The sequence below is a fragment of the Pezoporus wallicus genome, unplaced genomic scaffold (assembly GCF_028554395.1).
Source record: "Pezoporus wallicus isolate ANWC-B61680 ecotype Strahan unplaced genomic scaffold, APGP_CSIRO_Pwel_v1 contig_14689, whole genome shotgun sequence".
In the NCBI taxonomy this organism is placed as follows: Eukaryota; Metazoa; Chordata; class Aves; order Psittaciformes; family Psittacidae; genus Pezoporus; species Pezoporus wallicus.
Window position 1 is genome coordinate 1038584 of NW_026637698.1, and position 20656 is coordinate 1059239.

The 20656-nt window shown below is 38.9% G+C and overlaps 1 protein-coding gene across 4 annotated transcripts; it reads right to left on the minus strand.

Annotated features, from left to right (window-relative positions):
- Positions 1-43: 43 nt before the first annotated feature.
- Positions 44-20451, minus strand: NADK (NAD kinase). 4 transcript variants are annotated; one of them, XM_057407305.1, is made up of 12 exons: positions 20268-20451; positions 16071-16284; positions 12264-12347; positions 9188-9317; positions 8550-8658; positions 8229-8314; positions 7833-7935; positions 6909-7060; positions 6286-6385; positions 5605-5762; positions 4352-4434; positions 44-3314 (listed from the first exon to the last, which is right to left on the minus strand). In XM_057407305.1, the coding sequence occupies exons 2-12, from the start codon at positions 16241-16243 to the stop codon at positions 3167-3169; spliced, it is 1326 nt and encodes a 441-aa protein (XP_057263288.1). In that variant the 5' UTR covers positions 16244-16284; positions 20268-20451; the 3' UTR covers positions 44-3166. The 4 variants fall into 4 exon arrangements, with proteins under 4 accessions (XP_057263288.1, XP_057263289.1, XP_057263291.1 ...); XM_057407306.1 differs by lacking the exon at positions 20268-20451 and adding an exon at positions 17699-17774; XM_057407308.1 differs by lacking the exons at positions 16071-16284; positions 20268-20451 and adding an exon at positions 14607-14824.
- Between the last annotated feature and the right edge of the window lie 205 nt (positions 20452-20656).

A 20656-nucleotide genomic window follows, 5' to 3' on the forward strand; every position in this document is an offset into this window, starting at 1 on the left:
CATTTTATACTCTCAACAGTCAAAGTGCTGCTTTACAAATCCAACTTTACAAAAAGATTTTATTGAAAGGATTGAAAAATATTTGTTTTCAACAATATTTAAAACAAGTTTTCAAAGCATTAACAATATGTAACAGGATTTTTACCTCTTAAAAATTCAGTACACTGCTTTATTCCACACTACATCAGTTGTTAGTAACTTCTGAAACTCTCTAGTAGAGAATAACTTCTTAAAGGGAAGAAACCCCAAATTATTTTCCCAGCTTCAACTTTGACCCTTTGTAGACTGGAAAGGATTTGCAGGTATAGTGACATTTACAAACCCTTAGAAACACAGCTCTTAATCAGCAAACCCCTATGTTACCAGTACAGTTTAAACAAGTTACTTTGAGTAAGCTACATCTGCAAAATGAGCTTTTATTGCCAATATAACCAAGTCTGCATTACAGCTGTTTTTTTTCCTGGTTGTGCTGTGGTTTGCACAGATATTACTCACACTTGTTCAATATGCACAACTTGGGTGCTGTTTAAACCCCACTAGCCTGCTTGTGAGCTGCTGGTTTGCAGATTAAAGGCCTCAAAAAGGGACTTTGTACAGTTAGATAAATCTGTAATGTATTAACACAATTTGAGTTGTGTTTTGATATAAAGCAGCTAGTACAATTAGAATCAACACAGCTTTTTGAAGAAAAAGCAAAGACTAAAGTCATCGTGTGACTTTCTTTCCTTTAGTGGGCGACCGTAGCTCTCTGCTTGGCGGATCAATGATCCAAATAACATTGCTATCGAGCAGGAAGAGTTGTACAAGCAAAACTGCAGAAGCCTCAAAGCCAGTGATGCAATTGCAGTACATGATAAATTTAAAGACAACTCCTAATCTAGATCTAATCTAGACAAAATAGTTAGGTAAGTTGTGATTACAGATTTCATGAAGTATGCACTCTGAAAATCAAAGTTCGGCAATTTAGTCAATAATAGCTTTACTATTATAAAAAGCATAAATAAAAAGTGCTGAATATAATTTTATCTTTAAAAAAATACTAGATAAGGCTCATTAACCATTTCGCCTCACCTCCGCAAAATGATTTCCACTTCCTAGCGTGCCTGCTATCCCACTTAACAATACCTCTACCTAGCCACCATACCCTGTTCCTTTTCTCAATTATTGCATGTTTAAATAAAATAGTTTCAAAGCAAAAAGTCTGACACTTCTATAGTTCAAAAAGTAAACAGTTATTTAATAACTGAATACTTCGCCTAGGAAACCCGTAAGCAGCTTCAAAACAGTGATAAAACAATGACTGCAGATTCAAGTGAAAGAGAAATCCCAAAAGCTATCTGGATATTCTTCCAAGATAGCACAGAATTCATCTATTTAGACCAAATCAAACCAATATTCTATTTTACAAAATTTACAAACTGAGTATTCATTTATATTAACACATTTTTCATTGTGATTCGTATCGTTAATGGAGAGTTTTGTTTCTCTTTTATGGAAAAGTGCTCTCACCTGGATTTAGCAAAATCAGACAAACTGGGGCAGCATCCAAAATGGAAGAGACATTATTTAAACCATCAGAGGACAGCAGGTTAGGCAGAGTTTGGAAATGAATACATTTCCCATTACCACTTTGGACCACATGAACAAGGTAAGACAATCATGAAAAGTTCTCACTCCACTTTCAAGGAAATCCCACCTTAATCAGTAAATTAATTCCTCCACAGTATTATGCCACAGGCTTAGATTTAACAGATAATGTCCATTCCTTTAATGACCAATGCAGCAAGACGTTGAAAATGCTGAAGTTTGAATAGTATGATCATAAGACTGCACCAACAGAGAACATAAATGTAAACATTATAGTTGGGTTTGATGTTTTTCAGTTATAGTACAGTACAAACCCTTTATTCCCAACTAGATTTTCTGTTGGGTTTTTTCTTTCATAAAAGCACATACAATAAAATATGTACATGGAGAAGTTAGAAACATTTGAAAGCATCTTATAAAAGTAAATACGAGACTTAGAATATCTTGAGTGTGCTGAAGGCACCGTTGCTACTCTACTGGGAATGTGTCCTCTCATTTATCTACCTGCCTATCAATGCAGCATCCCTTTCTCTATTACTCAGCACCAAGAGCAGGAAGGTATCTATGGAAGTTGAGGGCATTCAGGGCCTAGTATAGGATACTCTTTATTTAAGACAGTAGTGAAACCAGACAAGATAGTAGTAATTGAAGTCCAGATTCTTCTTGAACATTTGGAGAATTGGGTTTTTGTGATTTTATAGTCTCTGATGCTACTGTGTATTCCAGAGAATCAAACAATGTTAAGAAAAACCAACACACTGATGATTCCCACCAACAGGAACTGCAGAGCTATAAACTAGCTCAGCTACAGAAATGGAGATCACTGTAATCATCAACTCAGCTCACACTAATGCTTGCCCATGCTATTTGTTGGCAGCCCAGGGTCAAACGCTGTTCAAATGGAAGAAACACATATGTATATATATTTAAAAAAAAAATACTTTTTTTTTTACTTAACTAATTCCATCTATTAATAAAAAAAAGCATTCTTCATGGGTGTTTCTTCACAGTGTGTCACATTTGCAGGTAAGGAGAAAGTATTTTAAGCACTGTGTTGATGGGGAGCTGTTCTGGGCAAGATGTATTTAAGCTAACAAAGAGGAGTTTCTTTTTTCTCTTCAAGAAAATTTCTTAGAGCCTTTATATGCATAGCACTCTTAAATAGAATTACGAATGTACCAAATGAAACAGAGTATTTTAATGCCACTTTTCTACTGCCACTTTTCTATTATGTATCTACATTCAGCCTACCATGTTACTGGTAAGTTACAGGTTACAATCAAATCTACAGATGCAGTTGTCAATACCAATCAGAAAGAATCAATCTTCAGACTGCTCATTTGAAGGAAATTCACACTGGATTACAACAATCAGAGCCTAATTTCTTCCATTTCTACTCTTGGTGGACAGGAGTAGCACAATAATTTCCAGCCATCAGCAGATTAGACCAATATAAACTATAATCACTATATATGTCTGAGATGGTGACCACACTTGTTAGCCAAAAACCTTAAGATCCAAGCATATAGAAGGGATACTGCCACTTTCCATTCCCATGAGTCTTGTTAGATGTAGACACTCAAAATTCTTCTTCTTCAACAGCAAAGTTATTTTGCTTCTTCCGAACATTCCAGTGTAAACACTCAGCCAAGCTTTCAAACCAGTCGCTCACAGGATCTCGGAAACAGATCGAAGGAAGGGGATAGCAAGAGGTAGTGATGCTAATACTGCAACAACACAGGAACACCCCAGTCAGTCAAGGGCAATCAATAGCATTTGTTCAAAAAATAATCTTCAAATCACTAGCTAACACAGTGCTAGGCTCAGCCAAGTTGGTAAAGCAGCAAGTTTCCATAATCAAGCAATAACTAAGCCTGCCGCCTCATCTAAAGAGCTTCAAATGGTTAACAGATGCACCGTGGACAGCATTCTTTCACACAGTGAGAATACTGAACCCACTCCATGACATCCTGCAGTCTCTTGCTGGTCTTTACACCAACAATACAGGGACAAAGGAAAAATGTATGTTGCCACCACAGCCTTTAAGTTTCCACTAAAAGCAACAGCACGAAGTCTAACACCTAACAAAGGGACAGAGCTCATGTTTAAATCGTTTCTAGTCTCCTATCTGTAGATCTTTCAATATCAGAGGAAATACAAACAGCTCAAGATGGGGTGTCACGCCAGCTATACGTTTTCCTTTCTAGCAACTTGTATGGATCAAGAGCAACAAGTCATCCTGAACAGCAAGTCTACAGTCACAACTCAGTTGCCCTAAATCACCTCCTATTAGGATAAGCCACCATATTTTGCACATAAAAACTGAGGAAACGTCACCCACTGCATTCTGCTCACTCAAGGCAATAGCATCCCAAGTGACCACAACCATTCACTAAGTTCACACAGTTTAAGCCATGTGGCATTATTCAGAGCCACTGCTTACAATGCAACTCCTGTTGGTTTACACCTTATGTTAAGTATACAGAATTTTCTAAAGACATGTCATCTTCCTTGCTAAGCACGCAATGTTTATGTGCTTTTATCTTAACACTTCACTTGCTTTCATAGGCAGATCTAAAAAACTTGTTGGAAATGAAATACTTTTCCTGTGGTTTCTGCTGTAAGAGGTGTTAGGGTTTATAAAAGCTTGTTTCTTCACTGTCAGCAACACTTTTGACATGTTAGGCAATGAGAGAAGTGCATGAATCATTATTTTATATACTTCTAGAGAAATGCTACAATCAAAAAAAAAAAAAAGCCTGACCTGTCTCCATGGCATATTTCCTGCCTCTTCCTTCCATCAAATGAAACCCACGCTGTATTCCTGGCATCTGGGGAGAGCATAATCTGAAAACGAGAAAAAGAACTAAACTTCAGGTCCAAACCCTATTTTTCAGGGGCAAGGAACAAAAAGCTCCACCATCCTCTCTCTTCAGTGGAGAACTGACTCTCCATAACATTACAGTTGCACTGATATTGGTAATCTGTCCATAATAAATGTACAGTGACATGCCACACAAGTTCCAAATCTTCATTTTATGTTTGGTATATATATACATAAGTTTTCTACATGCAATAAACCTCCTTTTACAAGTACAAGGTCATAAACCAGAAAAACCTTTCAGTTACAACCAGTGCACACTTTAATGCAGTTGCATGAGATAATTTAGCATCTCTTTCAACAAAAATAATAAAGTTAATCCAGAAAAATACAGTTTAGTACATAGTGAATCCAAACCTGCCAAATTCAGGAAGTTTTGCTCACATTTAATATACATGCCCAGGAAGAGAAAAGAATTGACTAATATGGGCCAGTATCACCCACTGACATGGAAGTAATTGCAGACAGAGCAGTGCCATGAATAAACAGTTGATTTATGTTGTAAAGCCCCAGTGCACACTTGTTTCTTAATGCTAATCTTCTAATATCCCTGGAGGAGTGCTTCTAAGCACACTACCTCTCTTCCAACTTAAATAGACTGAAGGCTTGTAACAGATCCAAGCAGCAGCAAAGGTTTCTTTCTTACACATAGGTATTTGTTAAAAACACACATTAAGTCCATTTCATATTCAGGTAATATATGCCTTTTTTTCTGCAAGACAGCATTAAAAATAATTAATCAATTACAGATAACTCTACCAATATACTCAAAATCTGCAATATTTGCTGGTTTAGCCATGAAAGTAGAATTCTTCATTCCCTTAAGCACTCATTTACATACACGTTAGCTGAAATGACATAAAATTTTTACGGTCAGCATGCTAACATATGCACTCCCATTTTGCAGAATGTTACACAACTACAGTCCAGTAGGAAGCAGTGTGAAGTATTCTGCTAGTGGGTATATTGTTTTAAACAAAGATGCATTCTTCAACCAGACTTGATCTGATCCTCCTACAAATGAAAGAATGTGGGAGATACACGGCATTTCCTGACCTCTTCTGCTTTGGCCTGGTTCATGCAGTTATTACAGAAGTTTTTAACTTAGGAAGAGACATAATGTAACAGAAGCTAACCTTGAGTTCCACTCCAGCAGGAACAACAATAGGTCTGAAAGACAATGAGTGAGGGCAGATCGGGGTGATCATTATTGCAGGAACATTGGGATGAATCATAGAAGCTCCTGCTGCAGCTGCGTACGCAGTGCTACCAGTCGGCGTGGAGACAATGACTCCTGTGAAAGGAGCAAAAATTTCACTTAGATCAGCATTACAATCAATGTGTTACTTTGGAAGATAACTAAGAAATAGCACTGTTATGAAAAAGAAGCACAGAACATATCAGCTTGTATTTCACAGGAGAATTGCAGCCTAATACTCAAAAAGTCAGCAGCTCTCCTCTAATCCCGACAAAGCAGGTTGGTTCTATGGCTTCATATAAGTTGCATAAACATCTAGATCTCAGGTTACGTAACTTTGTAACAGTGACATTCATTTGCTTTCAGGGTAAGAGTTCTAAAGAACAGCTTTTGTATTTCATGAAACTGTTGCTTGCCTTCACAAGTCCATAAACAAAGCTTACAACACTTTGCTGTGGAATGCTACCAGTGAATACACACACCTATTCATTGCACACTGATTTCTGTCACCAGAGAACTGAAGCTTCAGACTTTGTTTCCATATGAGAAAATCCTCCAGTAAAATAGCAACAGTCCACACATGAACTGTTAAGCAATTTAACTCAAGAAGCAGACTCACCATCTCCTTGCACTGTTGTTATCAGGTGCCCATCAAGAAAGACATCTACGTTGGAAAGGTAAGATGAAGGACCACGATCCACTACAACTTCATTTAGGACCTGCCATGACATCAAACATTACACCAGTCCATTATTGCTGACTTGGCAATATAAAAAATAACAAACTGAAACATGCTTTCCAGATCTTTGAAAGAATCATGCTGATTTAGTCCTTGCCAAATTAGACTCTCTTTACACCTCTGCCTTATCAAGTGCCAGCTGAAGTTTTTAGATGTCAAGATTTATTTCCAGAAGCTGGTTACCAACAATGTGCAGGGTTTTGCTTTCCACTTACACAAATCTTTAGAATATCCCATTTTAGAACTCCTACTTTGTTTACAAAATAGAAGGAAAGTATTACTCCAGGAAAATACAATATTAGCGCTTATGATTGCAGAAAGTAGCAATGTACACCACTTCCTCATTATTTAGTGCCCATATTTTGAATCAGAGCAACATGGATCAGTCCCACACCACTGAGCTAATGTAAGTAAATTATTGAAAGGGGGAAGGCTGTAATAAAACAAGTACAAAGCAGTTTACAAACACTTCATTAGTTCTTTCGCCCGTTTTCCCCTCTGACCTGATATTGCATAACTTGCTTGCCCACTTCTTTCTCTATATTTGTAGACACTACTCCATTTTCTTCTATGCCATTTTGTACTGTCATTTTCTCTCTGTGCTCTTTAACTACTTTCACTTTCAGCCTGCTTCGTAGAACAAGGGCTGCATTGCCTAGAAGTGAAATAGAGGAAAAAGTACACAAAACCAATAGGCTGGTACAATAAATATAACCCTGTAATGACTAACAAACTGTATGAAATGCCATCACCCATTGCCCAACATTCCCAGTTTCATTTGCAAGATAATTGTCTACACTTGGTTAAAGCTCTAAACTATTTTTTAGTATTAATGAACAGAATGAAAGTCAAATTTGAACTCAGTCTTTCTTCCCTTTCCTCTTGAAAGTTTTATGTGGACACGATCAAGATTGGAAAACAATGTTAAGCTTACATGACCTTCACCAAGACAAAAGCTAAGCTTAAAGAAAATGCATTAACAATAACTATTAAAAGACAATATTCTAGCAATGTGAGAATTTTCTATCTCTTCTCAGGAATCCAGTTTGGATTCACCTCAGTATTGAAGAAATGAAGTATTTTTCGACTCAAGTATTTTATTTGCCCCACTTCTCAGTGAACAGACTTCATAGTTACCCTCTATTTGTATGTTTAGCTGCAATTTAAGGTAAATTCTGCACTACCTTATACTCATTTCCCCCCAAACAACAAAGTAATTTCTTAGCCATTTTCCATTACAAAATAGTATGGAAAGCAGCACTGGATGAGTCAATGCAATGCAATACTTCTGTCAGTTTAATATATATTTCTTGAGATTCAGTCTTATGGGACAACCTAAATGAGTTAGTTAAGAAAATTTACTAGCCTTGGGAAAAGCTATAGAAAACATAACAAACAAACACCACAACTTGTCCCCTTCAATTTACCTTCTATAACCTGAGTGACTTGGGACTGAAAATTCTCAAAATTAAATGGAGTAAGAAATCCAAGGGATCCCAGATGAAAAGCCATAACTGGAGGTACACTACCCTATCAATAAAGAAAAGAATTTAAAAGCCTCTGAATAAAAGCATTTCATACTTCAACTAATTGCCTGTTAATATTTTGACTATTGATGTAACTTCAACTGTGCATAATAGAAACAACACAAGTACATATATTATTTTCAGAATATATAGGGTAAACCAGGCTTGATTAAAAAACGGAATGAACAGCAAGGGACAAATCTGAACTCAAAAAAATCCCCAAACAAAAACCCCAACAACTTTCAAATACTTCAAGAAGAAAAGAGATCTTTAAGTCTATTTCCCAAAAAGACCAACCTGGAAAAGTGAAGAAGCGTAAAGCAAGGTCCCATCTCCTCCCAGGCATATGATAAAGTCTATCTGATTGGAGATATCATCATAATCTGGAAGCAACATTGAAATCCAAGTTCTTAATTAAGTTTTATCAACAGTCGTAATTTCCTACCATAAATTAAGTGCAGCATGCCAACATTCACTCAAGTATAAAAAAACCCACCTGAAACTAATAATAGCAGACCACAAGACACTTTAGTTTAACAAACTTAACCCAACCAGTAAGGAAATAAGAACAAATAAGCACCATACTTCAGCTCTACTTTCAAGAAATCATTACTATACCTTCTCTGAAGGTGCAAAATTTCTTCTTCACTGGTCCAAAATTCTCATCATTAGCTATAGCGGGGTCTTCCAATACTTTTTTTTCTACATACACTATCATATTGTTCTCCTTAAGAAAAGTAAAAGAAGCTTGTTAATAACCTCTTAAAACGATAAAATATTTTGACTCTCCCTGTAATTTCCATTAGTTTCAAACATATAAATAATATTTTACAGGAGAGGTCTGCATCTGCTGTTTGGGGTTTTATTTCTAATGAGTGGTCAATTCTAATGATAGTTTTGCAGCACACAAATCACCTAATTAAACTTTGGAACACAGATTACATGATACAGTAACGTTGCTATGTTTGTTCAGGGCTTAAAGGATTAAGCTTTTTATATCCCTTTCCCTGCAACTCAGAACTGAAAATAGAATGAAGGAAAGTTTTTACTTTACTTTTTTTTCCCCTTAAGCTCTTTACCTAAAGTACTTAAGTATTGATCTTAAACTCTGAAACAAGTTTTACTACTTTCAGTGCGAGTGAGTATAAAGATTGTTTGCACCGTGCAATTCTGTTCATTCCATATGCAACAAAATCAGTAACTGAAACCAGTTTAGGCTTTAAAGTACAGCAAAAATGGAATTTACATTTTATTACCTCAGTAAGATATACACAAAGCTCTTTAAAAGGCTGCAGCAGACTGGCATCACGGATCTTTTTAATAACAAGGACGCTCTTGGGAGGTTTGTTCCATGTCAACCGCTGGCTTGCTGGATCCTGAATGTGCCTAGAGAACAGAAAAATAAAGACAATGTTACTACAGTTTGCTTTGACAACATTCTGGTCTGTTAAGAATCTCTCTTTCAGTCTAATTGCCTGCAGTCCTAGGACAGAAAGAAGAATGCAATAGCTTGTATGCAATAAGCATCTGAATGCGGTAATCATTGTAATGATGTTTCTTCCCCCATGAAACCAATCAATGCTTTACTTTGTTAAGACAGTAACACAGTATTAAGGTGTCCATTCTGGTAACTGCTACCATGCTAACAGCACATGCAAAAAGGGTTGTTAACAGAAGCACTACAAAAGCTCTTGGATCTTCACAGTCTTCTCAATGCCTTTTGAAGCCTGTACATGTAGACCCAAATTCTACAGGTTTTCCCAACTAACACAGGAGAAGGGCAAACAATGAAGATTTTAGTACTGATCCCAAAAGGAGTTTATCCGCTTAAAGTAGCACAACTACTACTTTAAATGTTTTAAAAAATAAAGAATTAACTTTAAAAAGTATTTTAAGGCTACTGTCTGCCTGTTGTCAGACAGCTTTCTAAGACTTGAGAAGCTCAAGAACTAAACAAGTAATTTTGCAGCTTTCAAAAGAGTTCCGTAACAGCACCCTCAAGTTGTTCTATAACACACTTAGTTGCTTTAGGAATACCAAAAAAAAAAGGGAAAATACAGCAGGGTATCTATTTCTAAGCTACCTAATTTCACAGTTGTATCTCACGTATAACAAGCATCCCACCATTTTCTACACAGTGCAGATACAGCCATTAACAGCAAAGCACACTAGTTTAAATGCTGAGAAAGCCAAATTTACAGAGATTTGGATTTTGCACTGCAAGGGTTAAAATAAAACAGATGATGATGCCAGAGATGGAAAAAACAGTTCATTTTAGTTTCCAAACCTCCTATATTCTACATATAAATACAGCAGAAACTGTAGGTTAATGAAGTAGTTACTACCAATAACATTTACTATGGAACAATGCTACCTCTCCGTTCAAACAGAACACTCTGCCTACTCCAACTGTACTCACCAATTCCCCGTAGTTCTACTAAATGAAAGATTATTCATAACATGCTTTAAGATCTTCATGTTTCCTTCCAGGAGTTAGGCAAATGTAACAGCTCCAAGGAAAGAAAAAAAAAGGCCTTTCACGTATTAATAAAGTGCTACCTCAGAAGGAAATATTTCTCTCTGAAAATCTTTTTTTCTTCCCAGTTAAATATTTCAGTCATTCCCAATAAAAAGTTGTGAGGCCCTACAGGAAAATCCTGTATAAAATGTTTATTACAGATCTTCAGAGGCAAGATTTCATAAGAAAAATTCCATTTCCAGGAAGAACTTAAAAACAGGCATTTGACCTCCCCCCTCCTCAAGAACACAAGCACTTGATTCTGTTTTCACTGGCCAGTCATTCAATTCACCTGGTCATCCTACAGAACAATCTTCTGAAAGCAGGCTTTTCAATACAATCATCGAGACCTTAAAAGAGACATCAAGACCTTCGCTAACTTACACCTGTACATAAAACCTGAATTTTCTATTAAAAAATATCTCTCCAGTGAAGAGAGTTTAATAATATTACTGTCTGTAGAGAATAAAAACCCAAACAAAAAGCTTTTAGAAGCCACAAGAAAAAAGCCCTTAGCTGTGGTAAGAATAATTCACAACTTGGTCTTCAAGCAGTTCTTTCCTTCAGTGATCTGAGATCATCCTCTACTCCCCAGCTTAAGCTTCTGAACACTGCTTAAGTAGTCCTTTCCCTGGCAGGGAGTGTGCACCAGTACTGCTCGCAGCCTCTGCGCTCAACTGATCTTGATACTATCATTTTATTGTACCAGGCTGACCCACCCTGTGGGGAGGAGCATCCGCATGGAATCAGATGGGTGAACGCGTGAGGCAAGCTGGGGTTTCAGATGAACCGCAGCACTCCAAGTCCTGACTTCAGAACAGACAGAAAGAATGAGGAAGCCCAGAGTTACTTCACACTGCATGATTTCTGCCACACCTTCAGAGGAAAAGCTGGGCTACCACCAACCTGTTTGGAGGAAGACTGCTACTAGCTAGGTAAGGATTTAGGCAAATAGATACTTAAATACTTTGTATTTAACTGGAAGAACAATGAAATACATCCTAGTAGGGACCACTAACTTGCTTAATCTGTAGAACCCCGACATATCTCGCCTGACCAAGACACCATTTATTAAGTATAAATACATGGTGTAAAAAGCAACACTTTTATGCCACCCAACTACAAGATTAAAATGTTTATATGCCTGCCAAGCAGAAAGCAACCCTTATTCTCACATTAAATTTATCAGCAGTCTAAAGGCAAACTTACCTTGACGATATTCATATGGCAAAAGTGCCATAGCTCGAATACACAAATTCAAACTACCAGCACTATTCACATGCCCTGCAGTGCTTGTGTGTGAAATGGTTATTATTTTTTTCTTCCAAAATAGAGATACTGTTTAGGTAGAACAGTGGGCATAAGAACACCACATGAATTAGTAATGTAAAACCAGCAAAATTAATTTCCTTTTATGTCTGTTACCCTGCAGGAAATATTCCAGCTGGCAAAACCACTACAAATCCATACAGAGAAACACTGCTTATGTCCCATCATCCCTTGGGAGGAAAAGTACCCGATGATATTCAAACCTTTATTATACTTTTCAGCCTGCAGATGAAGCTAACGCACATCTAACGGGGTTTTACTTGGGAGTACAGTTAGCAGTGCTACCCATTCTGCTCTTAGACTGACTTGTTAAAGGGTCAATGTGTGATAAACTGCCAATTTTGGCAATGCAGGACTCCAGCTGGCAATCAAGCAACGTGAAAACAGGTAAAACACAAACATGCTAATTAGGGGGTGAATAGTGTAAAAGCAAGCTTTTCTCTTTCACACAGAATAAGCATGAGGCCATTCATTTGATTACTTACATAATCGTTTTAGGATTTTGCAGCATACAGGCCTTTGGTCCAAATGTGGTCACTGGGCATGGTCCGTGCAAGGAACGTGTTCTCCTGCAGATACATATGCAAAAAAGATAATCAGTAAGTAAAAGAAATGTGATGGCAAACTGGGTATAATTAGCTCCCCAGTCACCAAGCCAAATCCTCAGATCACCAACTTCTTTGAAAAAAGCCACATTAAGCAATATAGGGCTAAGAACACATCTTAAACCTACATTTGTGGTTGACCAGGCAAGGTAATTTTACACATAATAACTCACACATTTCAAATCTAACATTTACCTCCCATTCCTACTCCTTGAGAGTGAATTTAATTGAAGCCCCACAGTTTACATCCCCTCCACAGACTGAGTAATCACTTCCTAAATATTAGTTCCAGGCATATTCTTGTATTTGTTTCATCTTCACTTTGCACAAAGGAAGCATCACAGCCTCAGAGAAGATATGGTCAAGTTTTCTCGAGTTGGTTCTGCAAATTCATGTCAAGGTTCTATTTAGTTTCAGCTCTTCTGGACACTCAGTACAGAACAGTACATGCATCTCTCAGAGACCACAAAAACATGTAGATAAATTAGGTTTCCCAGTGTAAGTCTTGCCAAGCATTTACAATCTCCAAAAGCAAAACAACTCCTTCAGATGTTTTAGCCAGTCACACTAATGGTGTCCTGATCATGTAAATGCTTTTTCTGGTTGTTTAAATCTTTGCACTTAATAAAATGCGTATCCTTCAATTCTAAGGTATATGGAGATATGCATCTGCAGCTCCAGGCCTTAGTTTTGAACAGACAGGAAAAAATGCTAACTTTTATAATTTATTTATCTAACACGATCTTGGTCTTCAAATAAACAGGAGCTCTGAAATGTCATTTATCCCCAAACATAAATCCCAGCCAGAACACAGGATTACTCCTAGCCCTAGGATGAGATTATCTGGAGCAAGTCAGAACTGTTCCGCCTTACTTCCCTCCCACCTCCTCCAGCCAATCTGTAAGCAGGAGTAAAACTTGCTCAAGTCATGGAACTGTTGAAATACTAGGTAAATGCTATTAGAATTATTCAGTTAAAAGGAAGGAGGAAATATGCCTTTCCTGTGCTTAATTCAATTAACACAGGAATTGGTAAATAACCTATTGCTTGGCGGTAACAAATCATTCCTGCACTGCCTTCTATTGTGTGTATCATAAAATAACTCAGACCAGCCTCATGATTCACTTTTAGTACTAAAAAAACCCTCAGAAATCTAATAAATGTCAAAACCAGATGACAGATTAAAAAAAATATAATTAAGGAGTAACAGCAACATCTTTGTTCTATGTCTAGTAAAATACGCAGAAGAGTTGAATTCCAGTAATGAAAATGAGTGTTTAATTTCCTATATCTAACACACAGAAGTGATTTTTGTTTTTCACATATACTGTTTTCCATTTTTAAGTCCAACCATTACCTAAAATAGGCACATGACATTCATGACATTCCAACATTTCTTTGCAAGTTCTAATTAATAACTGGCATATATTTTCATTAAGATTTTACCTGGTTTTATTAGTACTCAGTTTATGCACTATTCAATCAACAGAAGGCAAAATGAGTGAACAGGATTTAAAGTTACTTGTTATAAGACTGCCTTTGCTAAGAATAAGCAGCGACGCACTGGAACTTACACATCTTTTAGGTAAATATATGTGTCAGTTCAAAGCAGACAGGCAACTACTTCAACCTGAATATTACACAGCAAGCCTGAGCTCATTTTCTGACATTCTGCAAAACGTCTTGTGACAATTCTGCACTGAATTGAAGGCAGCTAGTGAATGAATGCACAGCAGCTTAATGGAAAAAGAAAATAACCTTGTAGACAATAACCCTAATTCAAACCCACAATGGGTAAGATCTACAAAGATCATTTCTAGTGTATAAGAGAAAAAGCAGTTATTGAGGTAGAAGATAATAATACACAAAAATTTAGCCAACATGGACTTTTACACAGGCTGTCTGAAGTCTACATTCTTGGAGGTTTAAGTTGATTAGGGAAAAATCACCGGTTTTACAGCACACTTTCAACCTAAAGCCTTACATATTGACTATGGCACACAACATAGTAGCTAGAACAGTACAATCAGAACACAATCCTCTGTGAGCATTTCCAAAAGCATTCAAGTACACTGACTTTCTGAACTACATACAAGAATAAGAATTTCCCTAACCTTTTAGCCTCTTCAGATAAACGCTTTTATGCCTCCCTTCACCGTAAAGCTTTCCCCTATGATCTTCAGCCTCACCCATGTATGCTCTGCCTTGCAAGAGCATTCCTACCAGCAAAGCAGTAACTCTGGAAGAGAATTTCATCTGTGGAGTAACTCCTCCATGATTTTGTCCGTAAATTCTGACCTCACTGTAAGCAAGGTAAAATTCTGCTAACACTTCCCACAGATCATGACAGGCTGCTACCACACCGTGTTATTCAGTATTTGCAATAGGTCCAAAGATCACAAAATCTAAAGTTCCATGCAAGCCGTCCACATGACAAGAGCCTTGCAAATAGATTAGAAATTTGGCTCAAAGTAAAAATGGGCATTTCTCCCTGCTGTGAAACAAACAATCTGCAAGCTCAAACTTACTTTGCGCTGCCCCATGTTATCATATAACCCAAATACTCACAGAAGTTTTTAATACGCAGTGCTAGAGCGTTAGTAGAAGTCTGCAGAAGCATCTCTACTGTTGACTGGTTCTTCTTTGAGGCTATGAACTCCACAGATACCTCTTTTGACAGCCATGGCATTTTGATTACAGGTCTGCTCTTCGTCTACCCCCCACCATTAATTTCCTGCCTTCATTTTGGACTAACAACCTTCTGAAGTGCATTTTAAGAATCCCTTAAAAGCAACTTGTTGAGCAAGTGGTAAAGTGCTGCCTACTAATTAAAGATCTGGAACAAAGGACAAAACTGTTCTTTCTTGTGACCTGAGCTGCTATCGATCTATGAGTTAACATAGCTCAGTACAGATGCATTTGTATGTTCTTTCTGGAAGATACTTAAAGACTTCTGAAGCTAGGCTGAAATATGACAAATATCACAGTATTTAAAGTTCAAATCTACCCCCAAACCCTGGAAGTACTTGGCCACAGTGGGTTCCTCAAATTTAAAATTAGTATTTTGTGTTCATCTGCTCATAAACAGTAACTTTCAAAGCTTTTAAACTTTAAGAACTTCACCTAGCTGGAAATAAACCCATACTTTCTTAACTAACCTCCTTACTAGGAAATGCTATCAATACAGGACACTACAAATAACAGTTTTATGTACAGTTTGTCTTCAAAACAAAAAGATCTATTACATTTCACATACCCATTTCTAAATGCAAACACTTTATTGAATCCAGGCTCAGACAGCCTTTAAATGGCATATACAAAGCGAATCAGTAACGTGCTGTCTTGCTGAAGCTGTATATGCACATGGAGAACGTTGCTGAAGTATCTAGGAAAAGCAATTTAAGATCTTCCAAGAAACACTGAAACAAGAGACAGGCCAGAAGCAGCCAGAGCCTATTTACATGAACATTAGTTTAAAACTGATCACCTACATGGTCATTAGTACAGAAAATCAAGTTCTTTCCACAGCTTGGCCCACAACAGGACGGTTCACTGATCATCTCCCTCTCTACGTATTACAACAAAACACTATTTTTATTTCATTATCACTTGCTACAGCTCCCAGACTGTAGTTGTTTTGTCATTTTTCTTAAAGGGAGCAACAAAAGGAAGAGCCAGGAGCCATACCGGAATTCTTTGGTGCTTCCCAAGGCTGGTGAAGCAGACAAACTTCGTGACTTGGCTCGTCCTCGGCTCGTGTTGCTCCACTCCTCATCATCGTGACACGTTGAGCAATGATAAGCAGACTCTGAGCTCACATCAGCCTTACTGGTACACAGTTTTTCTCGATTCATCTCCATACTGGAAGTGAAGTAACCTCAGTGAGAGAGAAATTCAATTCCTGTGGAAAAACACCAGGAGAAAGGGGACAGGGAGGAAAGAGAAAAAACCCCTCAGTATTAGCAAAACTAATACAGTAAGTATTAAACACTGAGTTTATACACTTGGATAAAAACTTCTCAAAAGGATCTGGGCAATTGAGAAGTTCTTCAAGGTAATCTGAAGCAATGGGAATTAAAACACATGTTCTCAGATTCTTAAGAGGCTCAAAACAAAGCTGTTTCAAGACCAGCACAGATTCACATCTCCAGTTACAAATGGGATAAGATAAATTTATTTTAGATACTGAAGAGGAAGGAAAGCTTTAAGTATTTGACAAGGAATTAAGACTTAGGAAAAGCTAAAGTCTCCTATTACATGATATATATCTTCAACAAATAAAACTACAATACCCTAAGCTATAGCAGAAAAAACCCTGTCAAAGTAAGCAAAAAATAATGCAACAGAGATAACCTTAATAACCTTTAGTTCTTCAGAAATATAAGTTATTTCCATGCTGACCAGAGGCAAAAACAAGTTGGAGAACGACACCAAAGTTCTTACACCATCTGGGACAAACTGGGGAGATGGTCCAAAACAAATACAATGAAAGAAGGACAAATGTGAAGGATTTCACTTCCATGAATGAGCAGCACAAATAAAAGATAAACAGCTGGCTAGGCAGCAATTTTGCAACGTAAAAAAACCCAAACCCCAAACTTTAACTAACCATCCTCCCCAAAAGTTATTTAACTATCCCCCAAAAGATATTTGGGTGTAAAGTTACCAGAGGATGATAATGGCCACAATTTCACAAGTTTCATGTTTCACAGCATCCCAGCTTCCAGATAACAAAAGCATCAATGAAGTGAAGCTGTAATTTCAGAATGAGCACTGACTCATTACTAAATTAGACAGAACCACCACCTAACCAAATTAGAAAATACTTTTGCTCCTACTGTCGATTACACTTACCCTGAGAGAACACCACTACAAAGAGGTACAATTACTGGCATCCATTAATAATTTGTAAGATCCTGCACTTGCAAAGATATCAATGTGTAGTTGTTGATCACTCATTGCTCAGTATCGCTCCTGCCCGTTACTTGGGAAACGGTCATTTCAACACATTGATGGGTTTTTTTACAATTAAAATTTGAAAAATCTAACTCCATTTTTAGACTACTTTAAGCTCAGTATAAATTTTGTGCCAGTTAGTTGATTTATGCACACAATTACCCGGATGGTGCAGGCACAGATGTGAAACAGACTAAACTCTGACTCAAACAACGCAAGTTATCTTTAGTAGATTTTAATTTGAATTACCTTTCATCACAACCTCACCAAGCTTCAGGAATGGATCTCTGGCTGGTTGTTTCTGAACCAGCTACAGAAAACAAGATGTTTAGGTAACTGAGCGTCAGAAAAGAAGTCACTTTAAAATGAGATATTCAGTATCGCTGAACAGAAAGGGTCTTTCAGCATCTGTGTGCGTATGAAGAAAGTTCTTACTCTGTTCTTTAAATCATAATCTAAATTAGCCCACCTTTTTTACTTCACAGGTCCCAAACAGGCCTGAACAAGCCTAGAAACTTGAACAAGACTTAGAAACTGGGTATTTCCAAAAGAAACCCCATCCTCACAGAACTACCCTAGGAAATCATACAAAACAGTTGGGTTTATCTATATCAAGTTAGACTGCTGCTAAAGCGTTTCAGAAGCATTGAAGGTGACAATAAGTAGTGAGCAATGTCTCATCTCCTCCTCTCTATCCCAACCTGCATGTTTCTCAAGGATATTCATGTATCCACTACACATGTGCACACTAGGCATCCACTCACTAAAGTCAGAATTACAAGTAATTATTTCTGCACTAAATCTGCACAGCAAAATGAGCACACACAAAAATGCGCAAGTCCACACTACGTAATTTGCCTTTGCTTTACCACCCCACAGGTTATGAACACCTCGTTCCTTTATATCCTAACACTGAGAGCTTGATCTGGGCCTAGGAAAATAAAAATTACAACCATTAACCAAGTATAGGGAAATACAACATCTGTGAATGCAGTTTATGGAGAATTGGTGCTCAGGAACTTAACAGCTGATGCATGTGTGTCCTGTTCCACATCATCACCATAACTGTGAGGTGCAGAGAACAATAATTTATACAGTAAGCAATAAATAAGGTACGTTTCCAGGTGACTTTGAAGTATGTTAATCTGACAGATGCTGTCCATAAAGAAAATCAGATTAGCACAAAACTGGAAGTAAGGAGGTGTACAAACCTACTAAATACAACCTAAGAACTTGATATTCCTTCTATGTAATTCCTTCCAATTCAAGATGTTTTAACTACAATTGTTTTATTAACATTCCCTCACGAGACCTTTATTAAATAAGCAGACTTGACATAAGGACAAAGCTATCACTGAACAGCTCCCAGGATTGGATCCAAAAACTTTAAGCACATGTCAACAAACTAGCAAAAAGGCTGCTCTGGTCTAAATCATGTCCAAAATCTAAAGAACAAAATAAAAGGACTTAGATGTTCAGCATTACAGGACAAAGGACAACTGAGGAAGCGTTAACATTTAGCATTAAATGTCTGTGATAGTGACAAAGTAGCCAGATACCCAACCTTTCACTGCAGTTTCCCACCTTCAACTTCTCTGTCATTATAAATGAACCTCACAGAGCTTTCATCAAACCATCTTTATGTAAAAGGAGACAGCACCGTAACATCCCCCAAGCTTTACTTCACTGCTCAACTGTCATTAAGGAATCGCTCTCCAGGTCAGCTGCAAGAGTGTTAAGTACAAAGGAAATCTGGAACACTTCTGCTAAGCTTCCATATACACATAATCCACACGCAGGTGGTAAGAGGTATGTGTGCTCACATGTCAAAAACTCTTCTTCTCTCTTATATGATGCTCACATCACTTTGTACACATCTTCAGGACTGCAGCAGTTCTAGTTTCTTAGGAATTGTACCAACCATTCAGCACTTCCCCTTTTGTACATTATTTATCAACCTTGTGTTAGGGCATAAGAGAACAATGTTATATCCAGAAATGAAACCACATGCCCTATTACTACAATCCCTGTTTGCTTCATCACTTAATTCTGCGGAGAAGTTTCTTTATTATTGTATTCTGCTGCAGAAAGAACTCCAATAGAGGTTATCTGCCTGTAACTCCACCCCTAAGGCACTAACCTCCCCCCCCCCCCCCCCCCCTTCCCACCCCCAAAAGAAGAAACGACTGCAAGCGGGTAGGCAAAACTTCCTTTTTGGTGTAGTTTATAACTTCATATTCCAGTGTGCGCATAGGAAAACCGGCAAAGTAACGCTCCCTATTGAAGTGCAGCGGTCTGACAGCGGCTGAAATTTAGCAGCGTGTTTTTTGATGACATACTCCAGTGCTATTTCTACAAAAAACCGGGCAGTATGACCATCACGTGTTCAATACCCGGGGAAAACAAGTTCATTTGTTAGCCCTGCCGCTTCAAACACCAACACACGCACCGACAATACCAAAGAACAAGCTTTAATTCCCCGAAACTCACCCTGTAGCCCGCAATGTGTGTGTGTGTTAAACAGGCGAGGAGCCGGAACGCACACACCTCATGTGTGACCAAAGACCGCGGGGCAGACACTACGCGGTTTGACTCTTTACCCTTTCGGGAACGTGTCCCAGCTCAGGGCTGTTCGCCGCTCACGGTAACAGCGGCACGGAGGGTACAGTCCCGCTGCAGCCTCCTCCTGGGGCTGCAAGCGAGTCACCGGCAGCAGCAGCTCTCCGGCTATCACCGGCCACAGGACGGCCGCAGCTCCCGCCCGCCCGCGCTGGCTCCAGGGACCGGCCGTCGCCGCGCCGCCCCCCGCGGGGACACGAACCGGGGGACACGCAGCGGCCAGCCCCAGCTGGAGGCCGCTTGGCCCGGCCGGGCTTCTCCGGGGGCTGCCCCTTCAGCGCAACACCCCGCCCTGCGCGCCGAACTCACCGTGCCCTCGGCTGCTGCCCGGCCAGGCGGAGCGTCCCCCCGCTGCCCTCTCAGAGGCCGGCGAGTCGGCCCCGACCGTGCTGGTGGCGGCGGCCGCGGCGGCTCGTGGGCAGTGAGCGGGGCCGGCGGACCCTGCGCGCCTCCATCGTCCTCTCCCCGCCTCCTCGGCAGCGTCGGGCCCACAGGCGGGGCAATGCGCATGCGCCACAGCGCTGCTCGCGGACCGGCGGCCCGCCCCTGCGCAGCGCGGAGGGTACGAGCGAGCCGCTGCGCATGCGTGATGCTTATGGCGAGGGGTTTGTGTGAGGCGGGTTCTCCTTTCCCCTCTGCTTTTACTTTTAATTATAAATTATGTGGGGCTAGAATTAGAGCTCAGCAGAAAATCGCAA